The 19602-nt window shown below is 40.6% G+C and overlaps 1 protein-coding gene across 1 annotated transcript in view; it reads right to left on the bottom strand.

Moving 5' to 3' along the window:
• vegfc (vascular endothelial growth factor c) overlaps window positions 1-19602 on the bottom strand; it is a 68840-nt gene that overhangs the window by 9134 nt on the left and 40104 nt on the right. The window contains exons 4-5 of the mRNA XM_041933881.1: window positions 9051-9190; window positions 3046-3188 (exon numbers count right to left, since the gene is read on the bottom strand). Of these exons, the coding sequence (XP_041789815.1) occupies window positions 3046-3188; window positions 9051-9190 (283 nt within the window). The remainder of the gene's footprint in view (window positions 1-3045; window positions 3189-9050; window positions 9191-19602) is intronic.

Here is a 19602-nt window from a genome sequence, read left to right as displayed (position 1 = left end):
CTCCACAGGTCAATCAAGTAACACAGATTAATTTCTTGAAAGATACCTCTCCTTGATTTACTGCACAGAACCATCCAACTCAGAACATTTCTGGGCTTTATAGCAGAGGTTCCCAAAGTGGGTGCCACGGCACGGCAATGGGTGTCACCACATTTATGAGATTGTTGTTAATAAAGAGTGTCGTTTTAATGAAAAAAAATCTGCAGCAGTTAGGTTAACTGTTTTATGTTACAATCTCAAAAATCCATGTCAAAGTTGCCATATTGAAACTGTGCAATTACCCCACAGCTAATGATGTGACAACTCATGACTGGCTGTTATCATAGCAACACAATATGTTTTCCACCTCTGATTGACACACCATAATAGTCCAATAGCACAATCACTGAAGAACAGTACGTTACCAATATCACACGTGTGATCCGACTCATCTCATGTAATCTGTTATACATTAAAACCAGTTGCAAACAATCTCCCACACACGGTCTAATCTTATTTCAGTGCTAGAACTTGCACTGAAACGTCACAGATATATGTATTATTGTAAGTTTAGACAGTGTGCAGGAGAGTAGTTGCAACTTTTGATCCACTTGTCGCTCACCTGTCTCATGACATATATATGCAAATGTTTCTTCTGTTCTGAGACAAATGAAAACAAGACAAGAACATGCATGAGAGGGAAGCCATTCAAATATCTACTCCATTTTTTGTTTTTATACACCTCAAATATGAGCTACTTTTAAGTTTGAGGAAAATGAAAGAAAGACAGTTAATATATTAGTATATTACCTGTTTATTTTATTCAGCCAGTGATTGAGAATGGACTTAATGTTGATATAATATTATATAACATCCGCAATTAAAACTGAGAAGCATCTGTAGAGGGTTGGGTAACTTGAGCACATCAAAACATTTTTTGAAGTGCAAAAAATGACATTTGGATGGAAAGTTCATCTTCCTTCGGCGACTGTGACTTTACACAGCGAACTTCATGAAACAGGAGAAGCACAAAATTTCCTCACTCCATTCTATTTTAGCTATTCCGGCTTTGCTTCGTGAAATTGGATTTGAAATGTAATTCACCACTACAAAATACCTGCTGCTATCTCTCGCAGATCATTAGTTTTGGGCCTGTAATACACACCGTAGAAGTATGTATTTGTATGCGCGAGTATCTTTGGAATCTGCTACTCTGAGGTCTCGGCATTCTTCTGTTTCTCATTTGTTTACACTGAGTCCAGAGTGTTAGTTTAGCCAAACACACACAGTGAGGAACTCACAACCGCACACACATGCAGACTCTCAGCAAACACACTGCGGTCATAAATACTCCTCAGTGAACACATGAACATTCTCCTGTCCTGAGACTATGATGGAGAAAGATGGCTTTACTGCCAGTGTGTTTGTTTCAGCGTTTGGTATGTGTGTGCTCACTACAGGCCTCGGCGGCTCGAGCCACACTGATCAGTCCAATTTATTGCCAGCTACTGTATTTATTTGTGTTGCTTTGTATTGCTTGCTCTGCTGATTGGTCTGAGGGTTCAGAAAGCTTTTATAATCACATCTTAAACCTCTATTACTTTTTCTATCAGGTTGGCTCATACGAGTGTTAAACTCTCTTAACTGCATAAACTCATTGTAATTTGCTCAGTTCAACAAATGCCATCAGGGTTGCCAGCACTATTTGCAAGTCACTGTATAATGATATATAGCTCATTGTCATTTCTGTCCTGACAAAATTAAAAAGGAGAGGTTGACATGAAGTCAGATGCCAGATGTACAGCAAAGAGTCCATGAGTGAAATTTGATGGACTCAGTCACAGATACGCTTGAGAGAAAACTTTCCATTCCAGACGATGTTAAACTGTCAGGTGCAACAGACGATTTTTTCCTTTGGACAGCGACCTCCGTAAAGAGCCTAAGGCAGCTGCTGGGGAGTGAGAAGAGTGTTTTTTTCTGGAGTGAGAGCTTTCCTGTGGGCGCAGTGTTCAGGGGACTGGGTGGGGGTGGGGGGGGTTTCGATCCATGTCCCATCTCTGTCTATCAAGGTAAAAAACAATGATCATATTAAGTGTACTCCCTGTACACAAACGACTGTGTGGCCACGTCTAACCCAACCACCGACATGAGATTTGCTGACGCAGTTATGGTGGGCCTTTTCTCTGATGATGAAGAGTCCGCCTACATAGAGGAAGTGAGTCACCTGGAGAACTGGTGCCAAGAGAATAACCCCTCTGCACATGTCAGCAAGACTAACAAGCTGATTTTGGACTTACCATCCCCTCAGGATCCAAGGGGCTGTGGTGGAGATGGTGGAGAGATTCAGATACCTCGTATCACCACAGAGGATTTGTCATGGCATGCTGGAGTGGATTGGAGTTTCATTTCTCAGGCCCTTTGGGTCTTGAATCAGTGACTTTATACATACGAACACAGGTAGCCGACAACCTTGATTTCAAAAAGTTGGGCGCAGTATAAAGAATAACTCAAACAGAATGTGATCATTTGCTAATCCTTTGAGACGTACACTCAGTTGAAAACAGTACAAACGCAATATAGTTAATAAATATCTAAATATCTGCTTGTTCTGAATTTGATGCAGCAACACGTTTCAGACAAGTCGGGACAGGAGCAACTAAAGACTGAGAAAGATGTGGAACGCTCCAAAAACACCTGTTTGGATCATTCCACAGGTAAACAGGTTGATGACAGTAACAGGTCGTGTTATATTGTTTCACTGTTAATTTTTCTGAACACACAACACTGTAAACGTACTGTACTCTATTAATCTATTAATCTGTAATCTATTTTCTAGAGTCTTTAATATTTTATTGTAAGAGTCATCTTTTCTTTTATTAATGGACTCACTCGACTTGTTCCACGCACTCTCACGATGCGTTGCATTGTGTATGATTGTCTACAGGACAATAAAACTTGATTTGCTACTGCATGCCTGTCAGCTTTTCTCCTTCCATTTTCTTCCTTTTTCTCTTGTTCTCTGAAAAAATGACCAGAGATACAACATGAATCTGTTCGTGTGCTCACCAAGGTGCTGTTGGGAGGGCCTTGGAGGGGGCAGTGGTGGAGGAGGGGGGTTGTGGTGCACATTAGCGGCCATGCTGACACACCGGCACTGCCTGCTGCTCCAAGTCTGACCAGCAGGACATGTCCTGTTAGCTACTGGACACCTTCAACAGAGAGAAACAGCAAGAGAGAGATTTAAAATAGACACGTGATGTTCTTCTGTACATTATAGATATTGTCAAGGCTGAGTCACAAGCTTCCAGTGCTTACCACCTGCATATTATATTGCTATTTACCAGTGACAAGAACCACTGAGGCGAAATGTTTTCACTCCAAGATCAACTAATTTCCAAGCTTGCAATGAAACAATCCAGCAGAATAGTGAACAAATGACTGCAGCAACCAGCCATGGCACTTATGCACTTATGTGGCTACATAATATTACTGAGCCTTGTTTACTACATTCAGTGACGCAATTATTAAGCAGCGGTAAATCAGCAATGGTGGATATGTGAGGACAGACTTGGACATACATAATTATGATAAGCGAAACGTAGATCAGAGAGGTGTAGATGAGAGGCAAAGACACTGCGTGAGGTGAAAGTGACCAGTACATCAAAACTCCTACTCCTCCCTCTTAGAGTCAGAAGTGAATATCTCTGAACACAAAACACAAGAGAATCATAGAAAAGACACTCCGTATAACCGCAGAACTTGCATGTGAATTATTAAATTTGGCATATTTTTAAAGGTCTGAGCCCATCTGAAAGATTTATTTTACATATCATCAAAATGTTTATAGCAAAGTCGAAAGAATAGTAAAACCAGTATGAAGGCAGCCAGAAAAAGGCATCATCTCTTTCCATCTGATCTTCAGGAGTTGCCTCAGATCCGTATGCGTGTGAATGTCAGCTCTCTTTACCCACTGCCCATGATAAGCCATGATTAGAGACAAATAAACACCTTGATCAAAGGAGGAGTTCTTGGGTCAGCTTCAGTCAGACCGTCAGGAGGGAGAGGGAAGTATCAGATGATTATCTTTGGTGAGATATCTCTGAGGTTTCAAATTAAAAGAGATCTCTGGGATTTCTACTGCCTCGTGTCACTGTGTTTGGAACATGCCGGCTTTCTATTGTAGCATTTATGTAGCTCTGGAAATGTCTACACGCTGCTCGTGCCTTGTCCCTCTCAGTGTGTGAGAGACAGAGAGAAAATCTATCCTGAGAGAAGAAAGGGTCATGCATATTGTTATTTTCATTCTTTAAAAGACACCAGAACACAGAAAACAAAGTCTCTGAAACTCAGTTTCTGCTGGAGGACCCAGCCAGGGGAGCCTAAAGCCTATAAGGCTTTGTTGAACACATTTGGTTGCCTTGTAAATATTTTTGCATTATTGACCAAACTAAATTGGCCTAAACTGAGCAGTTGCTGGCATTCATTGATATTTACTTATTAGGCATGTTTATGTGAATGTCTTCTTTTTAGGATGTGAGAAATTATGACCATACAAGAAAAATACGAATGCATACATGCTGTAAATCAGTAGAGGAAGAACTAGTTGTTTACTGAAGCACCTCAGTGTAGAAATACTCTGTTTACTTAAGTAAATGTACACAATTTTTACCATCAAAATATTACAATAGTATAAAAAATAGAAAAACTCATTAAGCAGAATGGCCCATTTCAGAATAGCTTACTAGATAGATTACATTATTAATTAATTCATATTAAGGTTTTTTTTTACGATATCTACTGCTGGGTAGCTTGTGAATTTCACCCTGGGGATCATCATATCCATGATATTACGTCATCATTTATTTGTTTATTTTATTTTATATATCATTAATCGAAATCTGCAAAGGAACTTAAGTTATAAATGTAGTGAGATAGTAGGAAATAGAAAGTGGAAATACTCAAGTAAACTAACAAGTACCTTGAAATTGTACATTATACAGCACTTTATTAGTTACTTTCTGTCACTGTCGTAATTATATTCTACGTTTTGGGATCCGTCCCCCTTCCCTTCAAATCAAACGCAGAAAACCTGATTAATGCTGTCTCTCTGCCACTCCCCCAAAATGTTATCTTGAAAATTGCTTTGAAAACTGCTGCAAATACAGCACTGCTGCTTTCTGTCCCGCCTACCTCATGTCACTACAACCACATGATCACATGATTTACGTGCACTCGTATTCATCCAGGATTCACAAATTAATACTTAAACTGCTGTCAAAGAACCAAGTTAGCTTAATAAGAATTGGCAGACTGATTTTAGCCTGATAACAGAATATTAGCCTGAATTACTTAAACTCCAACTGAAGATGCAGGGCACAGATGATGAACAAAAACAGAAATGAAAAAGAACCGTTGCATGCAAAATACAACTAGGATGATAAGATGTGCTTTGTGTTTTGTGCCGATTAACAAGCTAACAAGTTGAACTCAGATCCTGCACATGTTAAACATTATACCAGCTAAACATCAGCATGTTAACATTGTCAGTGTTAGCCTGTTGGCATGCTGACTTAAGCATTTCATTAAGCACAACTGTGCCCAAATACAGCCTTACAGAGCTGCTCACACGGCTGTAAATGCACATTTCTCACCTTTACCACCTTTACTATGATCTCTCCTAACCTTAACCAAGTCGCTTTAGGTGCCTAAACACAGCTACAACTTCATCACTCTGCAGACTCGGAGAGACAAGGTATTGTATTGAAAAATTTTGGCGGGAACATTCTAAAACGCCATCACTACACGTAATCAGCAGTGTTGTAGAAATCAGCAGTGTTGTAGGTTTAGACAGAGACGTTGGAAAAAGACACACAGAGACATAAGTTCCGGCCATTTGTATGACATGTTAATGTTTAATGGATTTAATACAGTTCCAGATAGTTCAGCTGACGAGCAGACTGGCAGGAGGCAGACTGTAGACAGGTCAGAGGCAGGTCGACCACAGATGGTGAGGTGACAGACTCCACAGAGGTGGAGAGCAGCTAATATCTTTCTGTGGCTACAGAAGTTCCTCTGTTTGCTATGTTAAGACCACATGACCTCGGTATTTGTTTTCTCGAGTTAAATTCTTCCTGTTTTCTTTTAACCATTCTCCTTTAATCATTTTTCATCCTTTCATGTCTCCTTCCACTCTTTCTTTCACTTAATGTCTTCCCTCTGTTCAACGTCAGGGCCACCGTTTCTTACAGCCTGCCGATTTCCATTGTTGAAACTTCATAAAATCATAGACGGCCATGACTGTCTCTCAATAACATTGAGTCGTGTAGTTTAGGATAAGATAACGACAAACGTTTGCCTGTTGCTACAATAACTGTGTAATGACTTAATGTAGTGAACTGGTAAACACGGATTTTCTAGAATTTATGAAAATTAATCTGTGGATAAAATAACACACACACACACACACACACACACACACACACACACAAAGCAATGCTGTCAAACGCAACATGTCAGATTACGGCTGGAAAAGGAAACACATTGGAGAGATTTTCACACCTACAAATCATCCACCATATAAGAACTCAGACACACAGACATAAGCATGAAGCATGCTAATGTTTCACATTAGGTGAAGTGAGAGAAACCCAGCAGTCCACTCCAGGCTGTTTCCCAAAAATCTCCCTCTGTGTCCTGTCCACTCTTCATCTTTTCCCCCTCCATCAGTATGTATGGCTGTTTATGTGCCCTCGCCACTGCAGCTGGCATTAAAACCACGCTGTCTCCCTCCATCACCAGATTCTTTCACAACTTCAAACCATTTGCCTGTCTGAGAACACGTCATCTGCTGTCTGCATCTGAGTCCAAGTCAGCTGCTCCCTAAACGCTGTGTTTTAGCCAGACCATTTTCACTTTGCATTGTGGTGTTGGATATGATTGACTCTGTGTGTGTGTGTGTGTGTGTGTGTGTGTGTGTGTGTGTGTGTGTGTGTGTGAGGACCAGCAACTAACAGAGTGGGGACATTTTTGGAAATTCAGGACATTTTGGCCAGCCCAAACAACTTCAAAGGACTGTTTGAAAATTAGGAGCTGGTTTTAAGGGTTAGACTAGGATTAGTAGTTGGGTTAGGGTTAGGAGCTGGGGAATGCATTCTGTCAGTGTCCTCACAAGGATAGAAGTACAACGATCTGTGTGTGTGCGTGTGTGTGTGTGTGTGTGTGTGTGTGTGTGTGTGTGTGTGTGTGTGTGTGTTTCTTTGTATGTGTGTGTAATATCAAATACCAGCACATTCCTCTAATGTCACAATTGGTCTTTAGTGAGCAAATACAACATTCAGATAGAAAACTGCAAATCACTCTGTGAGAAGAATTCAACTGTAGATATTTAGGGAGTGAATAGAATATATCTGTTCAATGAGTCAATTTCAAAGCAGATATATAGATTTATAGCAGATATATTATACATCCTGCAGGTTAATTTCATTGATGTGTCTTTCATACACGGCCACAACACAGTCAAATACACACAGCCATCACTGACGAGCCCTCCATGTCTTTCCTTGGTTTGGCTTTATTGTGAAGGTCTACAGCACATTCAGTGCAAGTGCACATTCCATATTGAACAGGTCACTACTCCTACCCAGACACACACACACACACACACACACACACACACACACACACACAGCAACAACTACTCAGCTTTAATCCCCACTAGATTCTGACCATTGTTCATCACACTGCCCATTCACCTGATCTGAAAGAAGAGTGGGACTGGAGACAGAGCCCACAGTGGAGATTCCTCTCCTTCTACAAGGTACAATGTGCCTGCCTCAGGAGATTTCCTCCACATTAACTATAAGTATATGTAACTATACAGAGAAGCTATATCGACTAATATCTAAACAACTACTGAGCAGCCTGTGTGTAGAATGTGATGTGAGTAAGCATGTTTTAAAATATTACTGGTGACAGAAGTCTGTTGAACAATGAGACAGTTCTGGTAGAATAAAACATACAGACATATGTTCCATATTTCATATTACCACTGGGTGCACAAATACAGACTTTAAATGTATTCATAGTTACCATATCTGACCAGTATGATGATAATGACAATGGAAAATTCAGTGGTTATACAGTACGATGTTATTCTTAGTGTGTTCGTACCTTTAGACCACAATGAGACATAAAAGTGAAAGCAAAGGATCAGAACAGATCATAAAAATTGTGTTTGTGGCCAGGCTTTAAAATTGGGCTCAGTGCATACAGTCTCCTCCTGCTACTACACTCATTAACAAGACCCCAACATATCTGAACTCCTTCATGTGGAACAGGAGCTAGGCCTAGGCCGTGTTACACTGCAGCTGCAAGCTGCCCCAGTGCATGTTGAAGTTCAGCGGCACAAACACAATCCTGATGTCGGCAAACTGGACACTGTCCACTCCTGAGCCTCACCTACAGATTCTGCCCGAAGAAATCACAAACTGAGCGGGAGACATGGGATAACCTCAGCAGAGCCCAACTACTGAGAACACTGTTTTTAATTTATGGACTAAAACACACAAACAAGTCTTGTTCTAAATATGTTTGTTTATGTAAAGAATATCTTAGCTACAATCCATTTTTTGGAAAAATGGTTAAACGTCACTTCCCCATGGGAACGTGACCGTCAGAGAGTGTCACAGAGAGGTCATAAATTACAGCAGGCTTCATCTATATGCACATAGGAACATTCACACTTATTTTATATATATCTATCTTTTTGAATTTCTGCTTTATTTAGCTGGTGATAGCTGGAGAGAGACAGGAAAGGCAGGGGAGTGAGGTGATGACATGCAGCAGAGGGCTGGAATCGAACCAGCGCTGCTGCAGTCAGGACTCAGCCTTCATAGTGGCACTGCAAAGTTAGCAAGAGATGAGCTGAAAAGCATTTCCTAAAGCAACACCCTCTGTATGTACACACAGCACAGGAAGCTACAACAACAGACTCAAACTGTGTGTGCGTGTGTGTGTTTGTGTGTGTGTGCGTGTGTGTGTGTGTGTGTGTGTGTGTGTGTGTGTGTGCTTACTCAGGCAGGGCTCTCCTGATGATGCTGTGAACTTGCTTGTAGACGTCCAGTTTGGACAGGCAGCTGCACTGGGTGTGGTTGGCCACGCTGATGGTCACCGGCTTGGTGCCTTGGGTGATCGGCACTGTGATCTCAAACAGCTGCAGAGAGAGCAACAGAGAGGAGAGACAGTGAGAGACAGACGAGGTGAATGAAGACAAGGTGCCAGAAGCAGAGTGGAGGAAAGGCAGCACTCTGTGTTTCTGCCAAGGCAAACTGCACACATGCTAATGGCTGCTGTGGCAGTTACAGGTGACACTGAAGTACATGGGATTAAAGTACAAATAGTAAAAATAGTCTCTTCATCCTTTGATTGATTATGTTGCCTTCCATTAGATGTGTAACAATAATGTCTCTACTGCCAGTGAACAACTGCGTGTCATGCTTTCTGTCCCACCACTGCAAACCAGACAGTGATGCTGCTGAATTAAACATGTGTCTACAGGTTGAAGAATGTATCACAAAAGTGAAGCTGACAAGCAAAACAAGAACAGCTCTCCATTCGTCATCATTTTCTTTTTTAACACACACATTTTCTAGATTTTCACCAACTACAGGACCACCCAGCGTAAATGCTGCTTCAAATATAATGCATTGTCCAAATGTCTGCACCACCAAAAAAATGAAGACTAGATTGTCCACAGGAAAGAAATGTCAGAGAATCAACACAAGCAGTCTTTGATGGCAGCTGCTGCTCAGACGACTGGATATTGCTTCTCTATGAGGATGATCGCTTTAAAGCAACTACCAGCAAAAGGAAACGTGACGACTTGGTTGATCCCTGTAGTTCAACGGTGGCAGTATTTATTATTTTATTTCAGAGCCCTATTTCACCAAACAATACTGAAGACTTCCATGCTTTTACATGGGAGGTGAAGTGAAACTGTCTCAGTGCACTGTGTCCAAACCCAGATCAGTCATTTCATCAACGGGGTTCTTTCTGATCACAGCAATGATCAGTTTGGACAAATGAAGACAAAATAAAACCGAGCTGAGTTTGCTTTCTGCTTTGTACGACCCTGTTTCCAACGAAGTTTGGACGCTGTGCAAAGCGTAGGTGGAAACAGAATGTGATGATGTGCAAAACTTTGAAACCTCATATTTAATTGAAAATGACAACATATCAAATGTTGAAACAGACAAATTTCAATGTTTGTTGAAAATGATATCTTCATTTAGAATTTGATGCCAGCAACATGTTGGGTCAGTGGCAACAAAAGACTGGAGAAGTTGTGAAATGCTAAAAGAAAACAGCTGGTGGAACATCTCACAGTTAATTAGGTAACTGGAAACAGGTGAGTAGCTTGATTGGGTCTACAAAGAGCCTCCAGAGAGGCAGAGTCTTTCTGAGCTAAAGACGAGGAAATACTGCAACAATTTAGGAAAAATGTTTTATGTTGATGTTCCCAATGTAAAACTGCAAAGAATTTGGGGGTTTCGTTGTCACAGAACATAATTTCATAAAATGATTCAGAGAACCTGAAGAAATCTCTGTAAACTAATATTGTCTGGTCCTGATGTTCAGGACCTCAGACGGCACTGCAGTGAAAACAGACAGGAGTCTGTGGTGGACTCACTGCATGGACTCAGGATCACTTCTGTGAACACAGTTCATCACTGCAGCCACAAGTGAAGCTGAAACTCTACCATGCAAAGAGGAAACCAGATCCAGAAACACCGTTGCCTTCTCTGGTATGGACTGAGGCGAAGTGGAAAACTCTCCTGTGGTCTGATGAGTCAAAGTTTTAAATTCTTGGAAAATCATCGACGCCACATCCTTTGTCTAAAGAGGAGAGGGACCATCCGAACGTTATCAGCACACAGTTCAACAGCCAGCATCCATGGTGGTATATATACAGGTTCTGGAGCAACATATGCTGCCAAGTAGACAACGTCTTTTTCAGAGAAGTCCTTGTTTATTTCAGCATGATGATGCCAAACTGCATTCTGCTCGTATTCCAACAGCCTGACTCTGTAGTAAAAGAGCCCGGCTGCTAAACTGACCTGCCTGCAGTCCCGACTTCCCGCATTATGAAACATAAAATACCCAGAGTGAATGAGACAACATTCCACTTTTAAAATGATGGCAGTGGGTGTCCCAACCAGTGGTTGAATGGTTAATAATTTGGAACAATATTCCAAGCAGTTAGCGTTACAGACCAAGCACACTCGTTAACAACAAGCTGATAGACTGGCTAGTTGGTTTTGATGCATTAATTGTCCACTAGGGGGCAGAAAAACATGAAATCAAGCTGACAGATACTGTACACAGGCACAAATTGCTATGGTTAACTTTTATAGCTTATTACACATCCAGTGGAGCGTGTTTCTGTCTGCCTGATGAGTAAGTGCCATATTCACTCTGATTTTACTTCATCTGACTGTTGAGCTGATTAGTTGTTTTGATTTTCTTCACCTGGTGACATGTCTATGTTCTCCACATGAGCAGGAGATCATTAAACCTTGATAAATTGGTAATTTAATTTAATTAATTTTATTCACTTTATTAAATTATTAATAATTATCTTAAATTATTCTCTGCATTTCACCCATCACTGTAAACACACACGCAACATGCAGTAAACACACACACACACAGGAGCAGTGGGCTGCCGCATCAGGTGCCCAGGGAGCAAGGGGCACATCAGCCGGCTAATTTCTCTGCCAGTCCGGTGGGGGGAATCAAACCGGCGTCCCTCCAGTCACAAGCCGCTTCTCCAACCTCTAGGCCTCGATAATACTGTATGTTAGGGCTGTGTGACCCACTCTGACCTAGTGTTGCTCTTCTCCTGCTCCCCAGTGGCCACAAACCAATGAATGCAGTTTCTGCTCTTTACACTTTTTGCATGATGTGTCACAATTAAATATATTTTAGTGATTTTGTGAAAGTCCCAGGGCTCACTGCAACTGGTCTAGTCTTCAAATTCAGCCCATCACAAAAAGCTGCTACTTCACACACTCTTTTATCAAGGACCCCTCAACAAGGACCCCTCTAAGTTCAACCTCGATCTTGAATCAGTGGGAAGAACATTTTCAACTGAAAACAATGAGAATGTGAAGGATTGCCACTTGAAAAACAAAAAGCAATAAGGAGTTGGGCTTGGGTTTTCACATGGTGCTGATGGAGATACAGACACAGGACTGAGAGCCTGAGAGCAACTTCCCTCTTTCACTCACAGAGTTGAACAGCATGAATAGAAACTAATTAGTCTCAATGACTCCTATTCAAGACCCTTAAATAGCTTAAACTGTCTCCCTTCCTCTCATCCTAATTGGGATATCATTAAAGCTGACCTCAGTCTTTTTGACCTGGTGAGTGCTCACCATGGTTACAGAACTCATGCATATAAAGAGAGCTCTTTGAGATCACGGTGACTACCGCTGGGTTGAAAAGTTCACCTGCACGCATTTCTTACATTTGAGCTAATGTTCTGTCTTGTAAAATTCTCCATTCTTCAGCTTCCTGTCACTGACTATTACCAAGGCCCTGGTGTTCAGAGAGATCAACTTCAGCAGAGGATGGAGCCCCTCCATACTGCTCAGTGTAAAGGTGTAGTGTGTCATGGAGCAACAGACTGTAACAGCATACTGAATGACACATGAGTAAGGGTTGATAACTAAACACACTGCAAGCTACCATAATGGCACTCCTTTAGGCTGTTATTAAGTGCGTTCACAGCTGAGTACATCTGCAGCATGCAGTGCTGTTAGGTACCACCTGTTGGCCTGTTTTGTGTATTTAAAGCAACTTATTGCTTCCTGCTGCTGAACTTGAAATATTTGATTGAAGGCACCAACAAACAAATGATCAAATTGTGCTGTGCATTCGCTTTTAGTTGAGGAATTAAAAAGGAGTTAAATAATCAAGGTATTAAGGTTAATTTATTGTCATTTTACAACAGGGTTACACAATGAAATGTCAGCTGCAGCACCTTCATGCCACACAAACATAAAACATATATACGAATATCTAAATGAGAATTTGCTCTAAATAAAATAGTATGCACAGGTGCACTTTTATACAGGACATACAGGCATATGCATGTATACACATAGAAAGGATGTACAGCATGTGCAATGTCAGTATAAAGCTCCATGTTATTTATTTATGGTAGAGTGGGGAAGATGAACTGAGGAGTCTGACAGCCTGAGGAAAGAAGCTGCTCTGCTGCAGAGCCCTCCTCTCCTGAGCAAACCAGGCCAGCTTGTGATGTTTCCAGTCAGGACGCTTCTATTGCACCTCTGCAAAAGCTGACAGGAACTTGGCATGGGAATTTTGCCTTCTTACGTTTCCTTAAGAATGCATTCTTTACCAGGGCGGAGATGTGAGATGTCCATGACGGGTTTTCTGTGATGCTGATTCCCAGGAACCTAAAACTGGCCACCTGCTCCACATCAGTGATTAAATTTAAAAACTCCTCCAGAAGTTTCCTCTTTCTTTTTTGGAACTTTTCAACATACACAAACACAAATCCAACAGTAACAATGACTCATAACTAAGACAAACATTAAATCAAACAATACCAAAAATCAAACAAACGATAAAATTGACGATTTGATTTGGTAGCCTTTCCTTGGACTCAGTCCTCAGGACACATTTGCTAAGAAGGTTAACCATATGGTATTCCTATTCTACTTACCCAGAGAGCTTATATGAATGTAAATGACTCTTTTAGCTAGTTTAAACAGTGTTTTAGTCCAGTCTTGAATGGATAGAGTGACACTATCACTCCATTTTCAGCAAAAACAGCAAAAGCTACAGACAGTCATCTATAAACTACTGCACACTACAGTATGTTGTTGATTAGGAAATCTAGCACAGGCACGCTGTATTTAGATGTCATGGGCACTTCAGCTAGTTTTAACCACAGACTTGATATCAAGCATGTTTGTGATTAGCATAGCTTCGCTTAGGTTGAGTGTGCTAGTAATAAGAAACTCCATTACCCACAGTGTTAGACTACGATCACCAGTCACTGTTTACTGTCGACCCTGGGCTACAGTCTCTAACAAAGAAGCTAATCTGAGGGTCCTGGCATCACAGGGGGATGGAGTTGGAGTTTGCCATAAAGATGAGTCAGCATCAGTTAGCTGTCTCTGGTCCCTTACCTATGAGAGGTAATATTTTGACATGAACACTCACTTCTCTGAAACACTGGCTGGCTGCTTATTGTAGTGAGCAGGGATGTGGTTTTATCAATAACTGACCTTCTGCATCTGCGATGAATCACACACATCCGACTGTTATTCCTGCTACTACAAGTGTCCCACAAAGCAGCTGGTAAAGTCTTAAAATATCTAAGGTAATGGTAATTGTATCCCCACACTGTGGTGTGTGCAAAGCACTTTTTTTTCCAATAACTGTATAAGTTTCAATTAATATGTCATCTGCTGGTACCTCTACAGATTGTTCTACTAATTAAAACTGAAGCTCAGACAAGACCCTCAAATTTGATTTCATAAATATCAGATCACCGTCTACCAAAGCCTTTCAGATTCTTCAGCATAGCCTTGATATGATTTATGTAAAATACGCCTGCAAACAAAGGTTGCTAACTATTAAATGATGCTTTCCCACCTGACTGCACCAACATATTACATGTCACTAGTTACTTTCGTTTGAATTGAACAAGTTACTTCACAATATTTCTGCCTGTGTGGAGCAACATGTTACTGATGATCCTACTTTTACTTTCACCAATTGCTGCATTATTACATCTAGTGATATATTTGGCTATATATTACATTTATGGATATGTCATGGTTTATAATAATAACGCTATCGCTACGATAGCCTTGTCATAACCAGGTCTATACCAATGTCAGCTTACCCTATTAATGGTTTCAACAAGAATTTTGCTGACGAGCTTTATCAGATGCATTTTCCCTACATGTACGTCTCACACAACACGTGTGCTCTCATTTTAATCTATGCAACCAGAAGTGTTAACTTTACGTTCAGACACTCAATAAATATATTTATGCACATTATTCACATCCACACAGCAAAAAATGTTAAATTAGAGGTCTGCTTGTCTGCTGTGGAAAAACTGGATGTTGTAATTCACAGCTCGTAAAGTCTGAAAAGCTATTAGTTGGTCCTGGTCGATATAGATACGAATTTAATCAAGTAACAGTAACTCTCCAAAACTGTGTGATTTCTCAAAGTTTGACAGCCAATAATCCTGGTGTTAGGTTAGGCTAGAGTCGCCCTTTCTTTTTTTTTTACACCTTATAGCACATTTAGGTACTTTCTGTCCTCAGCTGATGCAGAGATCCCAGTTCACACCGTTGTTTCATTTGGATTTGATTATTGTAACTTTGTTGTGAGCCGCAGGCTAGTATTAAATGTATTCAAATGGTTCAAATACTGCATGTAGAATCTTAATCACAACGAGAAAATTTGACCATATTACACCAATTTCCCTGTGTTGGCTCTCTCTCTATGGCCTTTTCCTTTCATGCCACTGCATCTCTCTGACCTTCTGTTTGTTCTCACAAGCACAGCTGTGTGCCGATGTCTCTCTCCCTCTGTCTCCTCTCTCTCTCTCTCTTTGTGTCTCTCTCCCTCTGTCTCATCTCTCTCTCTCTCTTTGTGTCTCTCTCCCTCTGTCTCCTCTCTCTCTCTCTCTCTCTTTCTGTCTCTCTCCCTCTGTCTCCTCTCTAGTTTCTCCACCTTGTCTTTTCACTTAGGCTTATTTTGCTGTCTTGACTTTCCTGGCTGTCGCTGCTTCATTCCAGATGTTTGGATCTGGATCTCCACCCTCCCCTTGCCTCTCCTCTTGTCTTGCTCCATTTTCTACATCTTGTCCCTGTCTCTCTCTCCCTCTGTGTGTGTTGGTCTGTGTCTGTTTGTGTGAATAGTGTGCTGGAGTTTCACTCTTGTTTGTATAGTGCATCCTCTTCCAGGTCTCCATGGTAGAGAGGAGGTTGTGTGGCACAGGTCCGTTTAGAGACACCTGAAGTTACTCAACATCCTCTGAGATCATATTCTTCATATGGTAAAAATTTATCTGTAATTGTGTCATCCTGATTGTCCACACTGTGATTTTACTATACTGGTCGATTCTGCACACATATTTATTGTATTCCTGTCAGTCCTGGGAGAGGGATCCCTCCTCGGTTGCTCTTCCTGAGGTTTCTTTCATTTTCTCCCTGTTAAAGGAGTTTTCAGGGGTGAGTTTGTCCAAATCAAAGGTCTAAAGATAGAGGGTGCCATGTGCTGTACAGATTGTTGTAAGGCATAAAGAGCCTATGGACACCACAGAGGGTGCAAAAGCATTATTGAACCACATCACTTAAATAATCTGACACCCCATAGCAATATGTCTGGCAAGAAAGGACGTTTTCCAAGATTATTACAGAGAATGCTACTTTTGACTAGCTACTAAACACTGCTGCCACCCCTCTGCAGTTCTCTACATCAAACTGTGAGGAAGTGTGCAACGTTTGATGTGATTGACCATGATATCTTAATCAACCATTTGAACAGCTGGTTGCTCTTTCTGACTGTGTGTTAAACTGGTTTAAAACAAACATCAAAGGGAGAAAGTTTGATGTCATCTTGGAGATCATGTGTCAGAGAAACACAACATTTGCTTTGGGGTTGCACAAGGCAGCTGTCTCGGTCCCTTACTGTTCTCACTTTACATGCCGCCACTCTGATATCATTAGAGAGCACAATGCGTGTCTCCATACTTATGCAGATGACACACAACTGTACATCTGTGCTGAACCAAATGATGCAGCAGCAATAGACTCCATTACTAACTGTCTTTTGGTAATACACAAATGGATGAGCAATAATATCTTAAAGTAAATGAGGACAAACCAAAATCCTACTAGTCGGCCCTCAAACAAAAATAGAAATGCTGTTTAATAATCTGGGAAACTCCATGGATTAAATCTGAGGGTACACCTCTTGGTGTTTTCCTTGATTCAGACGTAAGATTCAAATCCCACATCAACAAGGTGACGAAAACTTTTTTTCCACCTTAAGAACAAAGCTAAAGTACAGCCATTTATAAATCAAAACGATTCTGAAAAACTGATTCATGCCTTTATGAACTTGATTGCAGTAACATACTATTTACTGGTCTTGTGGAAAAAGAAAAAAAAAAAACACTGAGAGACTTCAGCTCATTCAAATCTCTGTAGCTCGGCTATTAGTCCAATTCAAGTTTATGATCATAATAAGTTTTCACAAAGTTTTGAGCTGAAAGAGCACTCTGCAGTCACAGCAGAGATTATTGTAAAAACAACATCACACACCTCACTGAAGATTCCTCACTGAACACAGAAATCACTGCAGATACTAATCACACCCACCAATCACCTGTTAGTGACGCAACATCATGGGTGTGTTGTTTTGGCTAACTCAGCCTGCTCGCTACATGACTTAAATCAGATTTAAATCAGTGATTAATTTTTAAAAATGCCAAGGTAAAACAGTGCTAAGCATAACTATAACCTATAATAATGTCATACTTCGTTTTATGGCATTACTGTGTATTTATGTACTGTTCATTTACTGCTAACTGGTGCTAATTTGTCACCCTATGTGGACATTGTTGATAGGACAGAGAAGGACAGACAGAGAGAGAAATAAACACTGTACATTGTGTAACTGGCTGTAATAGCCACACTAAAAAGGAAGCAGCACAATATACTCCTTTTTTCACCGGGAGAGAAAGTACCAGACTCCCTTGAAATATTGCTGAGTTTTGTGAGTTGTTGAGTTAGGCAAAACCTCCTAGACTTGGTAAATCGCTGTCCAATCGCTATGTCAAATTCTAAATCATTTGTCCCCTCTTGTGAATTCAGCAAAGTAATAAATTAAGTTATTCCTTTGTTTGTGTAAAAAATGTTGTCTCAGTTTCTCCTGGCATGTTGATATAACATCTCGCCTCCTCTGTGTCTAAAGTATGTTTTAATGTTACCTGCCAAGATAAGCAGAGGATATTTGTGATCACACCGTTTCAGTTGATTTCACAACACATTATTAAACTTTTCTGAAAGAAGCAGCATTTTTACAAATAGTAATATTATCAGATTTTACAAAAACAGTAACTGCAATTGGATCTTTTGTCTCCGGGGATAATGTCCCCAAACTCCCTTCAAAAATCTTTTTTTTTTTAAGTATTGTGAGGTGTTGAATTAGTGGAAACTTCATAAACTGTGAAATGCTGTGTATGAAAATGTGTCATATTATTTGTATCTTCTTGTAATTTCAGCAAATACCTGAATCCTGTCTTTCACTGTCTTTGCTTTCTTCATTTTTCTTTTGGCTGCTCCGGTGGAATACTTGTTTCTCGAGGCGCCATTATGTCGTACTTTACCAGCATAATGATTGATTGCAACATCTGTGCCAATCAAAACCATTGACTGACCTGATCTATCCATTGAGGAGGGGGCCCCCCTATACGCGTCCAGATTTGATTGGCTTTATGTCTCCAATCAACTTTTTACTACAAAAAAAAAAAAAAAAAGCATGGGGCCTACGCAGTTGCATATTCAGGGTATAGGGCAGGCCAGCCTTGTTCCTACTTACATTTGTTGTTTATCTAATGTCTAAATTTAAATTTTGTCTGAGGTTGGTTTCATAAAGTGCTCAAAATGGAAATGGTTCCCCCAGAGGTGCATGAATGTGCTCACTAAATTTCACACCAGACAATTTTTTTGTGTACAAATTAGACATTTTGGCCTGCTAACAGGTGCTAATGGAACGGTTAGAAGGTTGTCAAAAACTGTCTTGGAACCATGAAAACACACAACAAATTTTACCATAAGTTGTCAAGAGGGACAGACCAGCCAACATTGCCATCACTGTGCCCAAAAAATCGAAAAAAAAAATCTAATATAGCATATATGTGTGAGTAACACCATAAACATGGATTAAACCTTAACATACTAGGCATAATACAGAAGAGTGAAAGAATAAATACACCAGGGTGTTAAAGAGAAAGTGGCACACAAACATCTGCAGAGTGAAAAGTCAGTGCAGGTGGTAACTGAACTCGTATGCAGAGAACCATCACACAGACTCAAAGACACTTCCAGTCACTCTAATCATAAATTACACAGTGTAGCACAACTTCTCTTACCTGCTAAGTGTCGAAACCCCTCAACGCCTGCCAGCTGCTTCATGTCACTGACACATTTGACTCTTCACCTTTCCATATATCTATTCTAAGACAAATTATTTGCAGTCACTTTTAAAAAGTCATTAGAATTCACTTGAACTGTAAATGGTCTATCTAGCCTGCCATAATTTGAATGATTTACCATGTAGTGTATGTTAATCTCCAACTCTGTCCAGGGGTCTGAGATTGCAGCCAAAAACAGCAGGAAAAACTATACGGAGTAAAGAGTGTCTTGTGAAACCTCAAAACGACTGTGGCTCAGCTACAGTCTTGCTGCCAGGAGAAAGACTTGCATCTTCAACCCGGGCCTCCATTCTTCTCAGCTAAAGCGTGGCAGGCTTCGTGCAGTTTTCATGGTTCTGTGGTCCGAG

The sequence above is a fragment of the Chelmon rostratus genome, chromosome 3 (assembly GCF_017976325.1).
Source record: "Chelmon rostratus isolate fCheRos1 chromosome 3, fCheRos1.pri, whole genome shotgun sequence".
In the NCBI taxonomy this organism is placed as follows: domain Eukaryota; kingdom Metazoa; phylum Chordata; class Actinopteri; order Chaetodontiformes; family Chaetodontidae; genus Chelmon; species Chelmon rostratus.
This window is presented reverse-complemented; position numbering and strand designations above follow the sequence as displayed.